General features: G+C 37.5%; 1 protein-coding gene across 1 annotated transcript in view; it reads right to left on the bottom strand.

Annotated features, from left to right (window-relative positions):
• The window catches only part of RNF43 (ring finger protein 43), a 63,177-nt gene extending 41,123 nt beyond the window's left edge, over positions 1–22,054 (bottom strand). The window contains exon 1 of the mRNA XM_042916541.1: positions 21,651–22,054. Within this exon, the coding sequence (XP_042772475.1) occupies positions 21,651–21,902 (252 nt within the window). The 5' untranslated portion in view covers positions 21,903–22,054. The remainder of the gene's footprint in view (positions 1–21,650) is intronic.
• Between the last annotated feature and the right edge of the window lie 571 nt (positions 22,055–22,625).

Here is a 22,625-nt window from a genome sequence, read left to right as displayed (position 1 = left end):
TATGCTAGCTTATGGACTCCAAAGAAAGACAGTAGGAATTTCCACTATTTCTTTATTGAGTAACTATTGGCCCCTGAACACATTTGAAAGTGGAATAAATGGCAGTTTCTACAACTAAGCCTTATAAATCTAAAGTCAATACATAAGACAGTTGCACATTCACTCCAGAACTACCATCATTACTACAACTCTCTCAAAGGGAATACATATCTTCAAAATCTAAGGAAGGGTTATATGGGTGTTTTTTTTTTTATTTCCATACATGGCCTGATGAGGGAACAGACATCATATAACTTATCACAAAATACTCTCACAAGAAAATTTGGAGACAGTGCATGCAATTCATATTCTTCTATTCATACATAAATATAGTCATCATTATAACATTGTGTTTCCTTGAATTTCCTTTGCAGCCTCAACTAGATACGGTTGTTTTATTCTCCTGTCCTAACTTGCTGAGCAATGTTGCTATTATGGAGCAACTAGTGACCCACCCTGTGTGGTAGGGGATAGGCCATCATGTTAGACTATCTACCTTGAGGTGGAGGCAAACGTGACATGACTATTTTGATTGCGGTGTAGATTAGGAAATTGACCTGATTTTTGAGATTCATTGTAATATTTGTATTTTCTACAGCAGGCCATACCCATGTGCATTTACTTGCACAAAACTTGAATAGAAACACAATTAGGTACTGTTGAGTTGCTTCAAAAAGCACCTCCAATATTCTCTAGACTCCTATCTAATGGGGATACTTTTCTCTCCTGGGGTAAGATTAGATGGAGTTCCATTTTATTTTTAGAATACAAAAAAAAAGAATACAAATAAAAATACTGTTTGCACAGAAATCATAGAAACAATATGACCCAGTGAGTGGTAAGCTTGAGGGGTAAAATTACAAAAGTAAATCCTATCAGTTGATGTTGAATTTTATGAGGAAATTCCAGATAATCTCATAGAATATGGCTCCATACTCTTCTAGAAAATAGCCTCAAAGAAGGAAGAGAACATGCTTCTAGCCTCTCTATGTACATAGTTACCAATGACTTGATATCAGATAGAATAAAAAATCAATGCACTGGATACTGCGCAAATGAAAAGAAATAATTTAGAAAATTGTTAGGGAAACAGAAGAAGTCACACAAACAAGAACTCAGAGGATGAGGCTATTGCAGTTTTTAATATGCAGAAACAAGATAGTTCAACAATTCTCCTTATACTGCATGGAAGAGAGTACACCTACAGTACTCACTCTGTACTGCTTACAGCCCTTGCTTTGTAAAAGAGAGGAATACCCAAGAAGTTCAAAGCAGGCCAGCAAAAGGGTAGAAGGAGTTGAGGAGATGATTCCCAGGGAAGGATAAGAGCCACCAGATGAACCCTTTAGAGGATACCAGGAAGGCTGTAGTGTCACCTCTCTAGTAATTGGACTGCTCCAGATGCACTGGTTCTACTGGAACACCAGCTGTGTCTTTCAATTTTAGGAGTCTTGGGGGTGGGGGGATGACCCTCTTTCATCCTCCCAGCTCCTTTCACCTTCAGGGTTGTGAAAATCTGTGGAAGCACAATGGTTCGGCTATTTTACAGATATTCCACCTTATCTAGAAAGCTGAAACTCCACCACAGCGTTCTCCAAAGTGGGGCATGGTGCTGTGCAGGCAAGTATATCAAGAAGAAAACAAAGTTCTTTATCAGTTTTCCATATAATGGGTTTACTTGCACAGATTGACAATATATGGAAAATAGATAAGAAACACTGATTTCCTTCTTCACAAGATTACTACTACAACCTCCATGCCTTCACTACTTAGCAAAACTAGCAAATATTAAATAGGATCTGAAATTCCTTTGAGTAAAAATATAAGGTAAAAGTTCTGAGGCAGCCAAATGGTCTGTCATAGCATGACCTATCTATCCAAAGATTATGGAAACGATATTGTCAATATGAGGCAATATAATGTGTTGGTAGGTTCCTAGTGTCAACATACACATGACTCAACTATTTCTGATCAGAGCTCTGGGTCCATGCATGGTAAGATGCACCCAAACCTACTATCATAGCAATACCATGAAGTTGTCCCTTCTTCATAAAAGATAGTTTATTATTGTGTACACTTGAACTGCTAGAGATATCCACAGTTCCCTGACAAGTAAATCTATTATGGCAATGAAATCAGAAAACTATGAAACACAAAGATCTGAGAAATATTCTTTTGGAAGAAAGATCATGTAACTTAGTCCCTCACCATAAATATCAAGTATTAAACAAACTCAAAAAAAAAAAAAAAAAAGATTAGACCGGTTCTGCAGCTTGAGAAAGAAAAGAAATGTGGTTTCTCTAGCTAAAAGTTTTCTAGATGATGCAGGAACTGATGCTTAGAAACTACTTTCTAAATAAACTGCAAAGGGATGACTATAAACATTTCATCAACATATTATAATAAAATTCTCTAGGAAGCTGCTTTATCATTAAGGATAGAGAAAACCACAGATACTGTGATTTCAATTCTTCTCTTTCATTTTCTGTATTTTGTAATTTTCTCTAAACTCTGAGCTTTCATTTGGTAGGGAGGAAAAAAGGATTTTTTTTTCTGATGGGAAGACACTGCTGTCAGCATGTATGTAATCTGATGTGCAGCTGTCTGTTAATGCTGCCTGCAGAAAACTATCTCCAGAGGAACAACAGCAGCAACACACCAATTTATTAGACAGAATTATGAGTGAACCTATACGGTGAATCGGGTGCAGTACATGGCATACAGAGAAACAGGCCTGGTCGTCAAAATCCCAAACTAAGTAAGACCAACATGATATGGAGGATACAAAAGTGATAGCAAATTTTCATAGTGAGAAGAGACATTTGATTTGACAGTGGGCACAGATTCTTTAATGACCCCAAAATGAAAATGAGAGAAAAGAAACCGGACCATTATGTAGATAAAAATTCTTAAGGAGATAGTCAACAAGAAAGAGAAGAAAGTCAACCCCAACATCCTGAATCTGAGACAAGGCTGAAACAAAGCAAAAGACATCACTTTGGGGTTAGAATTGATTGTTTTCTGCTAAGTAAATTTAACTGAAAGACAGGTATCAGGGAAAAGGGACACAGAGGGGGACTGTCCTAAGGTTATCCATTTTGCCTGTGACCATCCTCTCAATAGGCAAAATTTCAAAAGCCACATAAGTAATTTGCCTTTAGGGTCTCCAAAGGCAACTGTTTTCAGAGACCGGTCTAAGGTTCGCATAGAGGAAGAAGCTTCCTATAAAGGATGGAAAATAAGTATTTAGAATATATACATGTGTTCTATATTCCATATACATGTTCTATATATAATATAAATAACATATATTCTATATAGAGCATATACAATATGTCATTTATAAGGGTGCCTGGGTGGCTTGGTGGGTTAAGTATCAGACTTCGGCTCAGGTCATGATCTTATGCTTCATAAGTTTGAGCCCAGCACCGGGCTCTGTGCTGACAGCTCAGAGCCTGGAGCCAGCTTCAGATTCTGTGTCTCCCTCTCTCTCTGCCCCTCCCCCACTCACGCTCTTTCTGTCAAAAATAAACATTAAAAAATATATTTAAAAAGATAAGACTGTAAATAACATTTAAAAAATATGTCATTTATAAGTATATCTAATACATATTATTCATTCTAATCTAAACACTCATCTTCAATTCTTCAAGTGTATATACACATAAACACATATTTACCATTATTAGTAGTTTCAGGGTGGCTAAACATGCTGTTAATTTCAAATAATTTTATTTTTTAATTTTATTTTTGAGGGAGTGTGCGCACGTGTGTGCGCATACACCCACGCACACACGCTCGCGCCTACGCGCGCGTGCGCATACACACACACACACACACACACACACACACACACACACACACACACGACGGGGAGGGGCAAAGAGAGAAGGGGACAGAGGATCTGAAGGAGCCTCTGCCCTGACAGCCCCATGCAGGGCTTGATGTGGGGCTGGAACTCACAAACCATGAGATCATGACCTGAGCTGAAGTCAGACACTTATCCCACTGAGCCACCCAGGTACCCCAATTTCAAATAATTTTATATTAGTGGTTGGCATAATGTATACCATCCTCATATCCAATTTCCTATAGAATCTGTTGAGTCTCTTTTGGTTCTGATGCAAATATTCAATTCTTTTTTCTACATTTCTTTGGCAAAAGCTAAGCTTAGAAACACAAAAACCTGTGTGTTGCATAGATGCATAAATTGGGGTGGGGATTGAAAAAAAACAAACTCAACTGAAAAAATTGAGGGGAAAATATATGTGTGTGTATAACCATTTTAAATCTAAAACAAAAAAACCCAACTCATCAACTAGGGTTGTCTTTTCTTTTTTTTTAGCAACACATAGCAACCCCACAAACTCAAAAGGAAAGACCAGCAGCATTTAAAAAAAATTGAGCATTAATTCTACTCAATTCTCAAATATAGCTGCCAATCAGGGAAGAAAATATTCTGATTAGCATGAGTCCTTGAATACAGAAGGCAGAAAATAAAAGTTTGTGATTTATTTAGCTTGCTAAGGACCAATTTAATCTGTACCAGACAAACCCTTTCCAAAATGTTTAGTATACTTTCCTGCCTAAATACATTATGCTGAACATAATATAGCCTTTATTTGGTATCTTTGGTATCTTCTAACACTATAAAGATATCATTATGATCATTTTTAGCATGAAATAATTTATATTCTGAAGTATAGGAGATTGGCTGAACTTATTATGGTGCCCCTAGGAAATTCTTGTATTATTTCTGGAAGTTCTCATATTATTTGTTTTTTATATCCTTTCTATCTGCTTCTTCCTTTTAATTTATCTCTAACTTATAAGCACAATACAGAAAAATATCCCAGTTTATTTAGTAATTATTGTAGTTAATGAAAATTTCCCTATAAAACTCTGGTCCTAAGGAATAGAATTGGAAATAAAAATTCAAATGATCAGATATTAAATTAAGTTTGCCACCAAGATTGCCAAACTTGAACAACAAGGTATCCAAAGACAGACAGACACCTACTTACTTTAAACACACTTTCAGACATTTGACCCATAGAAATGTAGGCTAGCAGTCATTCATTGTTAACACCCTATTACTTAGGATCTCAAGACTTTGTCCAATAGCCTCAATAAATGTATAAAGCTATCAAGAGGCAAAGGTCAAAAAAGGAATCAGGAACATCAAAAAATGCCGCTGGAAGTGACCCAAAACATCACATGCTGGGTTTTCCTTTGTAATGATAATAACAATGATACTGAGTGTTTATCCATGCCTTTATTTCAAAGAGCTTCAAATGCTTTACAGACCTCTCTCACTAATCTTTATTAGGCCTCGGGAAGAAAACAGCTTTCCCCAAGAAGTCTTTTTTTTTTTTTTTAATGTTTATTTATTTATTTTTGAGAGAGAGAGAGAGAGAGAGCGAGCCGGGCGGGTGTGCTCATGTTTGTGCACACACAAGTGAGGGAGGGGCAGAGGGAGAGAGGACACAGAATCTGAAGCAGAGTATCTGAAGCAGGCTCCAGGTTCTGAGCTGTCAGTGCAGAGCCCAACACGGAGCTTGAAGCCATGAACCGTGAGATCCTGACCTGAGCCAAACCAAAGTCAGATGCTTAACCAACTGAGCCACCCAAGCGCCTCTCCCCAAGAAATACCTTAAGAGAAGAAAGACACTTCTCAAAACCAACACAAGAGAAAACATTTGCCCTCTCCATCATCCCCATACACACTTGTCTCCTGACTCCCACTATATTGCACTATGATTGAAATGGATTATAATACCATGCAAGTGTTGAAAGTATAATAATGGTAATTCAGTTGGTTTCTAAAAGAGTTATAAGCCACATGTGTTTAATCACAACAAGGAACAGGCAAGCAGAAAAGATGAGAAACCCCATAATTACCTTTATCCCATTATTTACCTATTTTGGGGGTAGACTTCATAAAGTAACTGCATGGAATACAGATTTTTCCATAGTGCAGAATATTAGTCTCTGAGATGCCTCAAAGGATATCTTTACCCAAAAATGATTTCCGGGCTACAAATATTTGATAGGTGCTATGCTTAAAACTGTTTATTCTCATTTTGATCTAATACTTCTCAGATGGGGAGCTGGGAGTCTCAGGGACCTGTAGGATAATTTCCAAGCAGGCTTTAGAACCTTATCTGCCAAGCTTCAAAGAACAACATGTTGGGACCAGCACAGTACAAGTATAATGAACTGGGTAAATTAGTTCCCTTCTCAATCCTGAACTCCTTTCCTTCTATCCCTTAGAAAACAACTGTAAACCTACACAGGAGGCTGAGAGCTTCAGCATTCTGAGCAATCATTTCACGGCAGCAGCAATGAAAAGAATACTCCAAAATTTCCAAAAGGGAAAATGTAAGAGTAGTATGTATAATATGGTTCTAGGATCCCTCTGACGCTGAGAAGTAAAAACTTAGAAAGTAGCTGTGTTGTGTTGTGTCAGTGACCACCTCATTGGTCCTGGAAGGAACTTAATGGGCTCACCAATACAGAACAGCCACATGTACAAAGGTCCAGGGAGGGCAAGTGATTCACCATGGCACAAGCAAGGCCATAACAGGACTTAAGTTCCCACCCTAGAACATATATGCCATTAGTCATTCTCTAAGCCATTAAGGCTACCTGCCACTACATTATGGTAACATTTAATCAGCCCTTTAACCCACAAATTTTGAATCTAAAGCTTTGTCTTTTTAGTCACATAAAAAATATAAATAGTCTTATACTTAGTTATTTCAGGATAATGCCAAATTGAATTCAAATAGGTTAACTGAGCTTAAATCCATAACCCTGAAACTTCATATTTCTTAACAGTCATTAGGTGAATAAGAAAGAGCTCAAGTCTAATTACTATTAATAATAATAATAATAATACCCTTACATTTGTAATTTCCAAAGACAATCCTCATTTCATTTCAGGTCGGCAGACTATTACTATTATCCCCATTTTAATCATGAGGATACAGACTCAAAGAAGTTCAACAATTTTCCTTAAGGATTAGAGCTGTGATTAAAACACAAGACTACTGAGAACTCTTTTTACTGTGAGATGTTGCCACTCATTTTAGAACACCCTTTATGCCTTATTATATTATATCATTATATGTAAATACTGTGCAAAGAGTTTGGTGGGTGTGTTATTTTCAATGATCTGATTGGTGACAGAAATTATGTTCTTAGGCCAGAAGGCCTCCAGTTATACATAAAGTTAGAACATAATGAAGTAACTCTACCCTAAGCGAACCCAAAATACACGCTGATAATTCAAAAGGAAAATGTCCTCATCATGGAAGTTAGATGGCCTCCAAAACAATTACCTAATCAGAGAGCATTCACCTGGTGACCCAGAGGGTGACTTACATTTCTGGGAGATGGAAAGAGCAGCAGGGACAAATGGTAGCTTCTTCTCCCGGCAAACACTGCATGGTGTTCTGACTTTGGAGATCATGTTCCTGATCTCTTTTAGATAGTTCAAATTCTCCTTCATGCTTAGCAGAGACATAATTGTGCAAGGCAATTTCTACACATAAATTACCAAATGATTCATCATCATTGATAGATCCTGACAAAAATCTTAAAAACCAGTGAACCAGAAAGTTACATCTCCTCCATTTGATAAGTAATAAAATAGTCACTGAATGCAATACAAAAGACTACCTTAGATGTCAGTGGAGAACTAGTACTAGTGTCCTCCTAAAATTGGGACATCCAAGTTTTGGGGTATATGTACCCACTGTTTAGGTGCCAAATGCTATAGTTTCTGGGTAGAGTTTGGCTACAGGAGAAAACCAGATCTTCTGGTAGCGCTGACAAGGTAGGTGCAGCCATAAAGAACTTGACTTTTGATTCCATAAAGAACTTGACTTTTGATTCCATTGTCTCTGCCAGGGCAGGTGGTTTGGTAGAAGTATGAAATCCTGCCAGACAGGCTCCAACTCAAACTTCCCTTTAGAAAACAAAACAATAAAAATGGAAACAAAATGCCAAATCCTGTTCCATACCTTTGCTGCAAAAACTAGGGCATTTCATATAATAATATTAATTTAGTTCCAGTACATATCAGCTCAGGAGACATCAGATTATAACAATGAAGAGTTGCAGGTCAGGATCTTCCCTTCAGTTCAATTCCCTGTTCCCCTATATAAACTAAAGGGATATTCTTGTATTTCAGTGAATTTTACCCATATATTCTTAGTGTAAAAAAAAAACCCAAAACTATAATCTAATGTCTGCATTGGAGTAACACAGGGAAGTTAGTTTAACACTGCTGAGTGGAATAAAAACCTCTGTCAAATCCTGCCTAACCTATACCTCCTGACTTACCTTTCTAGAACAGACTAGTGCATTTAAAATTTTGTGAGAATGGGCAGTTGATGATTCCTTCAAAGAAACTGTCTTCCTCTAAAAACCTATAGAGCATATTCGTTTAAAACAGAGTAAAAACATAAAGGATTGTTTTTGGTGGCAAAGATAGACAACTGACATTTTTACCAGGTTTGTCTTCAGGACAAGCCTTTGTGATTGATGATGTAGGCTCCTAACCACAAGGACACCACAAGAAGTTTCTGAGGAAGAGTGCTCAAAGAATCCTTGTTGGGGCACTGGAGCTGCCACTATTGGAAACTGTGAGCATTTTTGGTGTTCCTGGAATTCTATTTCCAACCACTACTTTGTGGTTGCAATGAAGGGACAGAAGAGATTGGACGTCTCCTAGACCAAATACTCTCTTCTGTTCATAACCACAGAGCGAAGATTAAAATAACAAGAATGTACTTTGCCCAGGGCATAATTCTGCCTAAATCTGTCCTATCCATCACTTTATTTTTTTCTAATTCTTGTTTTTGTTGTTGTTAATCTGCTTTAGGAAGGAAAGTCAGATAATTTATAACTGGATTCCAGAAAAGCTTGGAAAAATTCATAGACTCAGAGGATATTTAAGAAGGAGCCCTTCAGTCGGTTGAGCATCCAACTCTTGATTTCGGCTTAGGTCATGATCCTAGGGTCATGGGATCCTAGAGTCCTGCATCAGCTCCTCACTGAGTGTGGAGCCTGCTTAGGCTCTCTCTCCCTCTGCGCCTATCCCCCACTCACACTCTCACTCTTTTTCTCTAAAAGAAGGAGGAGGAGGAGCTGCCATAATGTCTTAGAACAACAGCCTATAAATGTCCCAATTGCAAGAACCAAAATATTAAATCAATCATTGCTCTGACCCAGAAAATAATTTCTTAAAGTTACAGTGTTAATTCTCCCTAGTACTTAACATGGTTGTGCCAAACAGTTTAAACCCAGAAGTAAGTTCCTCCTTCATTAACCTGCCAAGACCTGAGTTCAGGCCCTCGGGGTGCTGAGGTTTTCCTTTGTGAGAGAAAATGACATCATCAACACCTCGGAGACAGCAGAGAATGCAGGGAATGTGGCTCCCAACATTGGTGATATCATCAACTGCCCTGGGAGAAACCCCAAATTCCCAAGAGTTGAAGTGTTGAAGGTTAAAAAAGATTTTTGTTGTTGTTGTTTCAAGTTTGCCAACAAATGTTCACGTTTCCCAATATCAGGTTTTAAAAGGGCAGGTGGAGTAAGAGTCTCTCTTCCAGTAAGACCCTCAAGAACCAAACATACAGGAATTAAGTCCAGATAGAGCTATTCAACTCATTTGTATCTTACCGGGGCACATCCAACCAAGGAAGAATACAGACTTAGTTATATTAGGCTCTCTCCCAAGTCTGAGATGAGTATATTCTTTGGGGGGCCTGCTAATGTTGCAAGTTTGCATTCAAAATAAATTCAAGGCATTCACATAATCCCCCAGTCTCCTCCAAACTTTCTTTGATGTCCAACTAAGGACAAGGATCTTTGATTATAAAACAATTTCTTTGGTTGGAAGAAAATTCTTTGCAGGGCGTGAACAGCAGGAGAAAGAAAAGATTTTTCTGAAGTGCAAACTAGTTGGAAACCCCCTGGGGAAAGAATCTGATTCCCAGTCTTTGAGAGGACTGGGCCTGCCTGTACAAGCTGCCTCTGCTGCAGGCCTCTTAAGAAGGCGCTTTTGTGTCTACTGTATGGCCCTCAGTAACAGCACCGCAGCCCTTCTCTTCTTTTTTTGCCAGCGGAAGTTTTCCAACTCTGAGGATGTACAATGCAGAAAGTCACGGTTTAATAACAAGGCATAGTTACTAATCAGATGGCCCCATTTCCACTCCTCCCAGATGCCTCCAGATGCTTATATACTAGAGCTCTATCCCACAGCCCCACACATGAACACCTACCAGCTGCTCTGAAAGTCTTATTTCTAGTGTAATTAGTTAGCTTATCTCCAATAATTCAACTTTACCAAATATTTTTTTAATTTTTTTAAAATGTTTTTATTTATTTTTGAGACAGAAAGAGACAGAGGAGCGGGGAAGGGGCAGAGAGAGAAGGAGACACAGAGACACAGAATCTGAAGCAGGCTCCAGGCTCCGAGCGGTCAGCACAGAGCTCAACGCGGGGCTCGAACTCACAGATCAGATCATGACCTGAGCTGAAGTCGGACGCTTAACCGACTGAGCCACCCAGGCGCCCCCCCCCCCCAAATATTTTAGAATCAGATGCATCATCCTCCTTTACTACTATGGTCCAGACTGGCTCTAGGTTATGCGTGGCTTTTCCAAGCCTTTCCAAAGGTTCAGATTCACTTAGATGTAGGCTCATGATTGAAGTCAGTGTGGTTTGATCACTGAGACACCTTGATGAAGAATTTAGAATAAGGGTCCTCAATCTACAACAGATATTTTAAAATCTAAATCTCCAGAGAAAAATTCCTTTTTGTGTGTGTAACTGAATGTAAAGACAGTATAGGACCAGAGGACCCAGAGTGCACCTGAGTCTGACACTTCGTTTTGCTAGCAATCTGTTGTGTGATTTTAAGGAATTTGGTCAGATTTTTGTACCACCTACAAAACAAATTTTATCTCAGGGAAGAGAAATCAATAAGCAAGTTACATGTCTCTTTAATACAATAAGTCTATTTCTAAAGTAAACATAAACTCTCAATGTTTAGAGCTGGAAAGGATCTTAAAGATTATTTACTTACCTGACCAACCATACCCCAACAGATGATAGGTTTCACAACTTACTCTTATTTTTTAAATGGTCATGAGGCACCTAGGGACTTTGCATAGTTACAAAGGGGACAATTGCACTCCACATAATCTCCAATGATCAAAATATATGATGTATAACCATACAGTTTACTAACTTCAGAGCAGGTAATAACCTGTTGCTGCTGTCATAGCAGATATGTACATTCTTCTAGAGTTAAGTGTCTATATTCCTCATATTATACTAAAATCACAACACATTTTAGAGAATGGAAATAACAGATACAGAGGACTAAAGTCAATAATTTTTTAACATCTTGGTATTATGAACAAATTTTGCTGGGGGTGCCTGGTTGGCTTAGTCGGTTAAGTGTCCAACTTCGGCTCAGTTCATGATTTCGTGGTTTGTGGTTCAAGCCCCACATTGGGCTCTGTGCTGACGGCTCAGAGCCTGGAGCCTGCTTCAGATTCTGTGTCTCCGCCTCTCTCTCCCACTTGCGCTCTGTCTCTCTCTGTCTCTCTCAAAAATGAGTAAACGTTAAAAAAAATTAGAAATAAATTTTGCTGAATAGAGATGATATTCAAATATTCACCTTTTACATAGTATTTATTTCTTCTTTTATGCAGTTATTAAAGAATTAAAACTGAGCTACTGAGATTCTCCATTCAAACAGAACTAATACGTTGCATTCTGTTTAAAGCTAAATGTTCTGTTTTAATTTCACTACAACTTAACAGAAACTTCTTGTACATTTTAGAAAGACAGTTTGCAACTTGAGAAGAAAACCATGGTGTTTAGTTCAACTAACTAAAGAAAATGTAGCATTTCTAAAGAAAATGCTACAGATGAGTATTATACATACAGGAATATTTACACAGACAATATTATAACCTATATTTAACTGATAACAGTAAAATTAGAAGGTATGATTGTTTGGGTTGTACTTGTCCTCTAGCTTTAAGCCACTTGAAGTTGTCTGGGTTAAAATTTTGTGTTTTTTGTTTGTTTTTCCTTTGGTCCTAGGGGACTGTGAAACAGAACTACCACAGTCATTTGAAAGACTCCTGAAAGAATGAAAATCAGCACTCTAGAGCATCTATGCCTGAGCCTCTTGCTTGGCATTCATCTCATACTGGCTTCTGCTGTTCTCCCCCGATGGACTAGGCTAGGGTCCCGTGCTTTGTACTCCTACAGGAACTGCCATAGTGTTTGGTACGCACTAGGAGATCCACATTATAAGACACTGAGAGACTCCAGTGCTGCCCCCAGTCTGGGTATGGTTCTTGGCCTAGATTTCATAAGAAGCCTCCACTGCTTTGAGGAGACAATCCAGGTCAACAGGCCATGTGGTGCACAGTGACTCTACAGCAGAATAAATGACATAAGCACCATGTGAAGTAATGCTAAGTTGTGGTAAGATACTTTATGTTTGTTCACTTATTTTAAAGTATGCCTTCTGGTTGACTAGGGATCAAAGAGGAGAAAGACCCTATGGCAGTTTATAATATCTTCTTAATGGAATGCTCAGGGGAAAATCTCTGCCAACATCTGCTTTTTAATCTCCTTGCAATGACCCCCTAAAAAGTTTAAAATAAATAAATAAATACGGTTTGCTAAAAATGCTGGCCAGTAAGATATGGCAGTAGATTGGCAGCTCCTTGGCAAACTACTAATCTGAGTCTATTTCTTCATCTGTAAAATCAAATGATTGGATTAGGTGTTTTTCTAGCTTGAAATTTGCTGTTATATTTTATAAATGGAATAGGCTGCCCTTCTGCCCTTCCCCTCTCCAAACTGTATTTTACCCTAGGTATGGAAAACTGAATAGGACTTAATTCTAGTGTAAGTCCAAATAAGTATTTCACCAAGTTTAAAAAAAACTGGCCACAGAATTGTAAAGCCAGATACCTATATGGTTCTAGATAGAAGATACAAAAATTAAAGGACCTAAAACCTAAAACCTGAATCATGTAAAATATTTTTCTGAGTGGCTAATTCACAAGACTGTACACAAACTGTACTTTTTAGGGAAAAAAGAATGGGAATCCATAATCAGTTTTTAGGAACTAGCAAGATAAATAGGCGTAAAACATAAGGCCTTCAGTCTCATCCAAATTATTCTACAGAAATAACAATAGCAACAGTGTTTCTCAATTATCATATATTTAAATATGCATAATAGTAACCTTTTGATATATCAGCATGCACGAAATTGACAGGCATATGATAACTGAATATGCTACTTAAATTACAGTTATATTATGGTTGATTTCCATCATAACAGAAGTATCCTAGATTTAAAAAAAAAAACATACAGTGGTCTTGAAGATAGTTATATTGCTGTCTTAACTACCACTGCTTCAAAATCCAGGGATTTGATTTTTTTTTTTTTTTTTTTTTTTTTTGAGTGAGAGACAGAGAAAGAGAGCATGAGCGGGGAAGGGGCAGAGAGAGAGAGAGAGAGGGAGGGAGAATCCCAAGCAGGCTCTATGCTGCCAGCATAGAGCCCAATGCGGGACTTGAACCTGCAAACTATGAGATCATGACCTGAGCTGAAATCAAGAGTGGGACGCTTAACCAACTGAGCTACCCAAGCTGCCTTCAGGAATTAGAATTTCTAAAGAATCTAATGTCCTATCTCCAAGGAAAATGTGAGCCTTGTGTTTATAATTCTCAGGAAAAAAAACCCTCTAACTTAAATCATTTTTATTATTTTGGTGTTCCTGAATTTGCCTATTAAACACAAACTCTTACTAAAAAGTATCAAAACAAAATGTATTCATGAACTGTAATGTTTAGAGCCCAGACAAAAATTAGAGTATATAAAGTAGCTTAGCAAGAATAAACCTTTTTAAGAAAGATTCAAAGTTTTCCATTATAGCAAATTTTAAGGGCTCAAAGAATTCTACCCTAGGGTAGAAGTGAAGCTTAAAGGCTAGAAACCAAAAAAATAGAAAGTAACCAAAGTTAGTGTTACAGCCTCTGTTTTTTGAATTTAGTAATCAAACGGACACATACAGCTACAATTGTTCTACCTACATCAAAACAAATCAGTAAAATATCCTTCATTCTTATGGACCTTTTAGTGAAACCACCATGATGAAAGGGTTGTAAGCATTTCTTGAATTGATGGAGTTTCACTTAATATTTGGAAAGCACAATTCCTTCACTAAATAAACATGAGCAGATCTTTGTCATATGCCAATTTTTACATCTGAGGTAATCTTAGGCCAACCTTCTTATAACTGCCTAATAATATTGTTGTCTGTTTGACTTCAAGTAATATATACAAATACTTTTTTTAGTGTTTATTTATTTTTGAGAGGGAGAGAGAGAGGAGTGGGGGAGGGGCAAAGGGAGAGAGGAGGACAGAGGATCTGAAGCAGGCCGTCAGTTCAATGCGGGGCTTGAACCCACGAACCGCAAGACCATGACCCGAGGCAAAGTCACACGCTTAACCAACTGAGCCACCCAGGCGTCCTATAAATACTTTTTAAATTAAGTAAATTGAGGGTAAATTAGTTTTGAGAATTTGATATCATTTCTTGAAATAATAGGGATTGTTCTAGGATAGCAGCCATTAATCTGGAGTCCTTAGATCCCTACATCTCAAAGATTCAACTCACTGAGATTTTATGCAAAATTATATGTTCAAATACATGTAGTCAGCAATTTTTCTCAAATCCTCAAAGGGGTCTGTGGCACCAAAAAAGGATAAAGAATCACTGTGTTAGGGTAGCTCAAATCCAGAATTGGGAATCACAAGCTTAAGGATTAAGAAGGTGAGGTCCTTTGGATATACACCAATATCTGATAATCACAGATTTAAAGTCAATATCTCAATAAATCTTTCTTGAAAAATCAGAATTTCCTAAAAAGCAGATGTTGAGCTATCTATTAAATCAAATAAATGTTGTGTAAAAATACTGTGTAAAGGAGCACCGCAAATGTATTGATTATAGCCATGTTTACAATTTGGAAGAGGCAATCAAGGAGCTACTATGCTGTCTATAAGTCAGAGTAAAGGAATAGAGCATGTTCTTTCAAACCGAAAGCACTCAAAATAATTGACCTCACAGTATACTTAGAAATGTGATGACATAATAAATCTGTTTTATCCTAAAGTTATCTCCCAGCTATTAGAGTTACTTAGCACCACCATCATGTTCCTTACATTTATTCAATAAATGTTTATTGAGTACGTATTATGTCTAAGGCACTAAGTATACTAAGGCATTACTCCCAAGAATATAGCTCTGAACTAAGAAGACAAAAATCCCTACTTTCACAGAGCTCATATTTCACTGAGGGGGCAGAGACAAGTACAAAAGTAAAATACTACAATATGTTACATGGCGATAAGTTTATAAAGAAAAACAAAGCAGAGAAGGAGAATATGAGCCCCAGAGGGAATAGGAAGAGCCCTTCAGAATAGGATGGTCTAGGAAGACCTCACTGAGAAGGTGACATATTTGACACTTGGGGGGGGGTGACATTTGAGAGACTAAGAGAAGAAAATACCTGGGGCATAAATCCCATAAGTGGGACTGGCATGTGGAAAGGCCCCAAGGTGGGAGTATGCCTGGTTTAACTGAAGGACAGCAAGGAGGTCAGAGCGATGAGAACTGAGTGAGGGCAGAAGCAAAACATCAGAATGCCAGGTCAGATCCTGATGAGCCTTACCAGTCATTGCAAAGACTTTGACTTTTACCGTAATAACAATGCTGAAAAGAACAATGAATGCAGGTTAGAGCAGTGGCTCATAGGGCTTTTTGAGACATAAAGTTGGCAAATTGCTTCACCAATAGTTTTTTGACTGAATTATCACACTGAGCAACATAGGCTCAAATAGAGTAGATATTTCACTCTTTGACGATATTTTAGCTTTTTAGGATTGCCACTCTGCAGAATTGATCCCAGAGAAATCCATATCCTTGGATACCTTAAAAATTGGATTACTCCTTTATCTCCTGCAAAGCAGATTGGGCCCATCTCTGTGCAACTTTGTTCTTGGATAATTTATTTGCTTTCTCTCCCCCATTACGTTTCCTTTTCTGTAAAATGGAGTATATATCACCTATTCTTATTTGGCTTGCAGGTATTTGTGAATCATTTTAAGCTTCTTGGAAGAAAACTACTATATAAATTCAATGGAACATCATTATTACACTCTTCTCTAACAATACCCTGTCCTACCAATTCTGGTTCCTAACAGGACATTTATAATAGTACAGCACTCATTTATAACATCTTTTTCCTCTACTGTACTTAGCAATTTAAAGGGAAAAAAAGTACCAAAAAGTTCCAACATTTTCCAATGAATAAAATGTAAAGGGCCTTCTATTAAAAACAAAAACAAACAGGGACATCTGGGTGGCTCAGTTGGTTGAGTGTCCGACTTCAGCTCAGGTCATGATCTCACGGCTTCTGAGTTCAAGCTCCTCATCAGGCTCTGTGCTGACAGCTCAGAGCCTGAAGCCTGCTTCAGATTCGGTATCCCCTCTCTCTCTGCCCTTCCCCTGCTCACGCTCTGTCTCTCTCAAAAATAAACATTAAAAAAAATTTTTAAACAAAAAAACAAAACCATGAGCTCCAGAAATGTCTTTAATACCATATAAAAAGTAAACTTTGGGCATGCCTCGGTGGCTCAGTCAGTTGAGCATCCAACTTTGGCTCAGGTCATGATCTCATGATTCATGAATTTGAACCCTGTGTCAGGCTCTGTGCTGACATCTCGGAGCCTGGAGCCTGCTTTAGATTCTGTCTCCCTCTCTCTCTGCCCCTCCCCCCCTCGTGCTCTGTCTCTCTATCAAAAATAAATAAACATTAAAAAAATTTAAATTAAAAACAAAGGTATATACTGATTAAGTAAACATTCTTTGGGTGCCTGGGTGGCTCAGTCGGTTGAGTGTCTGGCTGTTAATTTCAGCTCAGGTCATGATCTCGCAGTTCATGTTATTGAGCCCCATGTCAGGTTCTGTGCTGGCAGCATGGAGCCTGCTTGGAATTCTGTCTCTCTCTCTCTCATCTGTCTCCCTTCCCCTGCTCATGTACACTCTCTCTCTCTCTCTCTCTCTCTCTCTCTCTCTCTCTCTCTCAAAATAAACATGAAAAAAAATTAAATAAACATTCTGATTTACAAATATCTTTGCAAATGAAACACAAATGAGGGAAATAGAATGAATACAGAATACAGAGATTCTTAGAAACTAGCAGGATACTGTGTATTCTGGATCAACCTCAGAAACTAGTACTCATCATTTTCCTTCCTTTCTAGTCTGGAAATAAATCATTTATACAAAGTCTACACTGGTGTTCTAGTCATCTGTGGCATTCTTTGATGTACAGAATTTTCGAGCAAGAAAAGCTTGGGCTTTCAGGTTCAAGTTCCAACTATGCCACCTACTAGCCACATAACCTTGGCAGATACTAATATTTGAGCCTCAATTTCCTTATCCGTAAAATGTGAAGAATAAAAGTATTGCGCTTCTCTCACAAAGTTATTATGAGAATGCAATAAGCTAATACACGCAAACTGAATAGCACGAATTTGTTATGCATTATTATATTTGAATCTCTCAATTTTACAGATGGGGAATCTAAAGCCTAGAAAACTGTAATAACTATTTTGACCCAAATCACCCAACTACTTAGTGACAGAGCCAGAGCTAAAATCAAATCCCTTGAGCCACAATGTAGTCACTTTGTCAACTACAGTTTGCTAAAGCATCGTCTCACTGGCTTTGGCCAAAACTTTAACTATTAAGATTTCTCTCCCTCCTCAAATAATTCATTTCAGGCCCTGACTACAAATAAAGCAAAAATGCAAAGATAGGATAGCTACTTGTTGACTAATAGGTAAATTAAGGGACAAGCAGAGACACTGTGTAAGGGGGAATCTGTCCAGGAGGTGTTCACTGTTAGTGGCCAAATGCCAAATCACCACAACTCCCACTGTAGGGATGAAGCCACAGGACAGTACATTCTAATCTTGATCATAACTTTATCCTACAGCCTAAGAAAATCCAAGACAACCAGCTGAGCAGGAAGAGTGTGATAGTCAAAGAATTGTTGAGCTCTCTTGTGCTATGCTAAAATCCTCTTGGGTTTTTTTTTTGTTTTTTTTTTTTTGTTTTTTTTTTTTTGTTTTTTTTTTGCTTTAAGAAAAAAGATTGAGGGGCGCTTGGGTGGCTCAGTCGGTTAAGTGTCCGACTTCAGCCCAGGTCATGGTCTCACGGTTCATGAGTTCGAGCCCCCGTGTCAGGCTCTGTGCTGACAGCTCAGAGCCTGGAGCCTGCTTCAGATTCTGTGTCTCCCTCTCTCTCTGCCCCTCCCCAGCGCATGCTTCCACTCTGCCTCTGTCAAAAATAAATAAACTTAAAAAAATAAAAAATAAAAATATTTTTTAAAAAAGATTGATTTCAAGTTGGCCCTTCAAATGACATATATAAATAATGAACAAGAATTGAAAAAGAAAATAGGACTGTAATCATTTACAGAAGAGGTAGCAACACCATTACTAGAAATAATAGAAATAAACCTCAACAAGAGGTAAATAAACCAGAAAACTGGACAATTAGGCCATGCATAAGCTCTAGCACATTTTCCATCTACAATGGTATAAACCAGGAGAAAAGGATATACTCAAATGAAAAATAAAAACAGTAATAAATCATAATCACTATCATCTAGTCCTTTTTATCAGACATAGACAAAGAATTAGGAAATCTAGAAAATTTCCTTGACATGGATTAATTGAGCAAAATGTAAAGAAATGTTAGATTTTCTGAAGCTCTCTGAGAATTCCAGAAACCATAACAAGGTTACTATTTTTTTAAATCATTGTTCTTGTACTTTTACATTTCCCAATGCCTACATCCCCAATCTTACATCCTCAATCTTAAAAAGACCTGACGACATCTTTGAAGACAATCAAACTTAACAGGCAGCTAGAGTAATTCACAGGCAGAAGGATACATAGAATTATCCAAAATTCCTCAAAGCCAATAGAGAAGACTGTCTTCAGATTTGTGACACCAGGTTACAGCTATCTATCAAGCAAACTAAAGTGCAGCAACCACAACTTTAAGAGATATAAACTTCAGTTAAATGGAAGGCTTGGTTAACCACAGTTGAGTAAACCTGAGTTGTAGTGTAATCTGATAAGGAACAAATAGCATGAATGCTAGAATTAGAAACCATGTATCGCCACTCTAGAGTTCTTTGAAAGAGTTAATCAAATAGTGGATAAAGAAAAACTGGTGCATATTATTCAAATAGTTGTCTTTGTATTTTTAAAATAAAGTCTCTCATAAGAAGCTATTAAGAAAATGTAGTAGCTATTGTGGATTAAGAATCGGTTAATAGACAATAAACCAAGACCAATGCTGACAGTGTCCAGTGATTAATACTAGACCTGTGTACAAGTTTATTAATGACCTAAAAGAAGCTTACGTGGACAGAAAAAGTGAAGAAAGACTAAAAATTGCCAATGATGCAAACCACCCTATAATAAAGGGTGAAAGGCCTTGCTAAATAATAGATACAATGAAATTCCCTCTTCACAAAGTAAAGAAACAATGTGTAAAGTATACTGATAGGCTCAAAGTTAATAGTTAATAATAATAATAATAATAATAATAATAATAATAAAAAGATTGGCAGGATTTACCAGAGAAAAAGGGTAGAGCAAGAGAAGATATGATAAAGATTGGTAAAATAATGAATGGCAAAGAGAACACCAGCTAGTCTCTGTTATATACCTTTTCCTTTCTGAATACACAGAGGTTTATGATAATAAAAGGTAACACATTTAAAAGAAAAGAGACACTATTTTATACAGCATATAATTAACCCATTGAACATGCTGCCACAGGACATTAATAAGACACAAAGCTTAGTATGGCTCCCAAAGACCACAGAGATATTAAAATATGGTTCTATAGTAAAACTACTTAGGGTAAAAAATGAAAATGGAACACATACCTCATGCTTTAGGGTATTAACTAGGCAAGGCCAGGAAGTCTCCTTTCCAATTATATTCAAAATTCTTTGTGACTTCAATTTTTAAATATTCCTAATTCCATCCTACAGTTCAAATTATATGTATAGACTCATCCAAAAAGCCTTTGGCCATTTTTCCCAGATACATTATTTTTGCCTGTTTATTTCTCTGAATAGTTAAGCCTTCCATGTCATCCAATTCTTCTTCTACTTAATTTATCCCAGTTTCAAAATATTGCTTAAAAAGTGACCATGAAGAACCACTAAATCATATATGTTAAAATCCATGTTTGGAAAAGAGAGTTCTATACTTTGTTAAATTTTCTCACCTCCTTTAAGTAGACAAAAATTGAAATTCATACAATACTTTGGTTCTGTTCAAATCACAAAATTAAAATCTGAGTTTGGATACTGGAATAAATCATATTTAATAACATTTTAACCTATATCCAAGAGCTACAGCAAGTGTCCTTTCATAAAATGAATTATAATCAATAAGCAACATAATTTTATGGAATAAGACCCTAGAATGCCACAGCAAAAAGGTATAGCCCTTTGGGCTCTCTCTTCACCATGGGGAATGGTAATTCATCTATGAAATGCTATGGACCCAGTCAGTTCATAAATTCAACACATAAAGAGTAGGCTATGAATGAATCACAGGCAAAATTCACAGCCTGAAAGCCTAACAAACTGTGTCTGAAAAGATCTGTGGGTCAATAAAAAATAGATGTTAAATTAAAAATTTTTCAAAAATAAAATTATGTATAGACAAGACCAAAGGAGGCAAGTTTACACCTTGTGTCCATTTTGTAATTCAGTCCTCTCCATTTTGGGCTTAGCTATAGGGTGCTCCACGTGGTATAAAGCCAGCCATAGCATTCAAGCTTGGCTGAATTTTAAAAGTGACACAGTAATCAGATATGCTCCAAGGGCATTCTAGAATTTCAGGGTGCTGCTGACCATTGTAACCTCCTTACAATTGTATGGGTAACAGATGGTAACTAGACTTATTGTGGTGATCACTTTGTAATGCATACAATATCAAATTATTATGTTGTACACCTGAAACTAACATAATGTTATATACCAATTTTAACTCAATAAAAAAAAAAATCAACCTCCTCAGTGTTCACTTCAAATTTAATCAGGATATAAAGTATGATCCTCATGTCAATTAAATACAAGTCCGTATATTTAATCTATCAAAAAATAGCGTCCAGAGTACTGGACTTGCAAAGAAAGGTCTTACGTGGATCTAAAATGGCAACGTAATACCAGAGTTAAAAATAAGCAGATGATCTTCTAAAATGTGGAATTTGTATGTTTCTTTTTAGAATAAGAATTTGCTTTAGAATGCCAATAACGCAATATCCTTAAAAGATGGAACAAACAGAAAACTCAACAGCAGAAGCTCTTGTATGGTATTTGGTTTGGGAGACAAAAGAAGAAAGACACATTTCGAACAGATGGAAAGTGAAACATAATAAAGTTATCCTTACCTGCATTAATTTTCCTTCTGCTGGAGTTATTTCAGCAACACCAGCAAAAACACCTTCCAAAGTGAGATTCAGTTTTCCTGTGGGGTCCATTTTCAAGGGGATCACTCTGATAATAGCTTTCTGCTCTGCTGATCTTTCAGACTCCACCGCTGCTGCCAATACCAGTCCTGTGCGTCCAAAGCCTGCCTGCAGGGTAGCCATCAGCAGCCAGGGCCAGAGGGCAGCCAGCTGCAGCTGGTGGCCACCACTCATGCTACCAGCTGCAGCAATGCACCTCGGCCATACATACTGCTTCCACTAGCTAATACCAAATGCAGGTTCTCAGATCCAGACAAATATGGAGGAAAAGAGAATTTATGCTTCAGTTTCTGAAAGCCAAGTCGTAGTTTTGGCCCTTCCTTTCTCTAAAGTATATTCCCAAGAACAGGTGGCATTCCTGATCTGGCAGAGAAGAAGGTGTTTTCAGCCCACTTCTGCTGCAGGGATGTCATTTTCTCCCATCTTCACTATGATTAGTAAAGATATCACCACTTCTGTTTGGGATTTCCAACTTTGCTTGAGGTTGAATGTCACATCCTGAATTTTTATTATGTCAGATCACTTGGTGCTGGTCTTCCATATGCATCAAGTTGCTGAGCCACTAAATCCAATGTTAATGAACAAAACAAGGCAAAGTAAACAACTAAAGCCATGCACTGAAGGTAAGAGTGAAACACGCCAGCTCGGAAAATGAAGAGATGGTCCTTTTTAAGCCACAAAACTTGTCAATGGTCATAGGAGGATTTTTGTTTTAATGGAGAAGGAGAGGGTACAATATATTTCAGGCCACACCGTGAGGGATGTCCAAAGATGTTATAACACGTATTCATAAAAGTTTCCACATTAAACTGTATTTTAGGGTAGCCAAAGTTCTAGACCCATTGAATTTATAATACTTTTCATGAACTTAAATATACTATCATTTTTAATGTTCTA

This window comes from Panthera leo, chromosome E1 (assembly GCF_018350215.1).
Source record: "Panthera leo isolate Ple1 chromosome E1, P.leo_Ple1_pat1.1, whole genome shotgun sequence".
In the NCBI taxonomy this organism is placed as follows: domain Eukaryota; kingdom Metazoa; phylum Chordata; class Mammalia; order Carnivora; family Felidae; genus Panthera; species Panthera leo.
The sequence above is the reverse complement of the archived record's forward strand: the minus strand, read 5'-3'. Positions and strand labels throughout refer to the sequence as shown.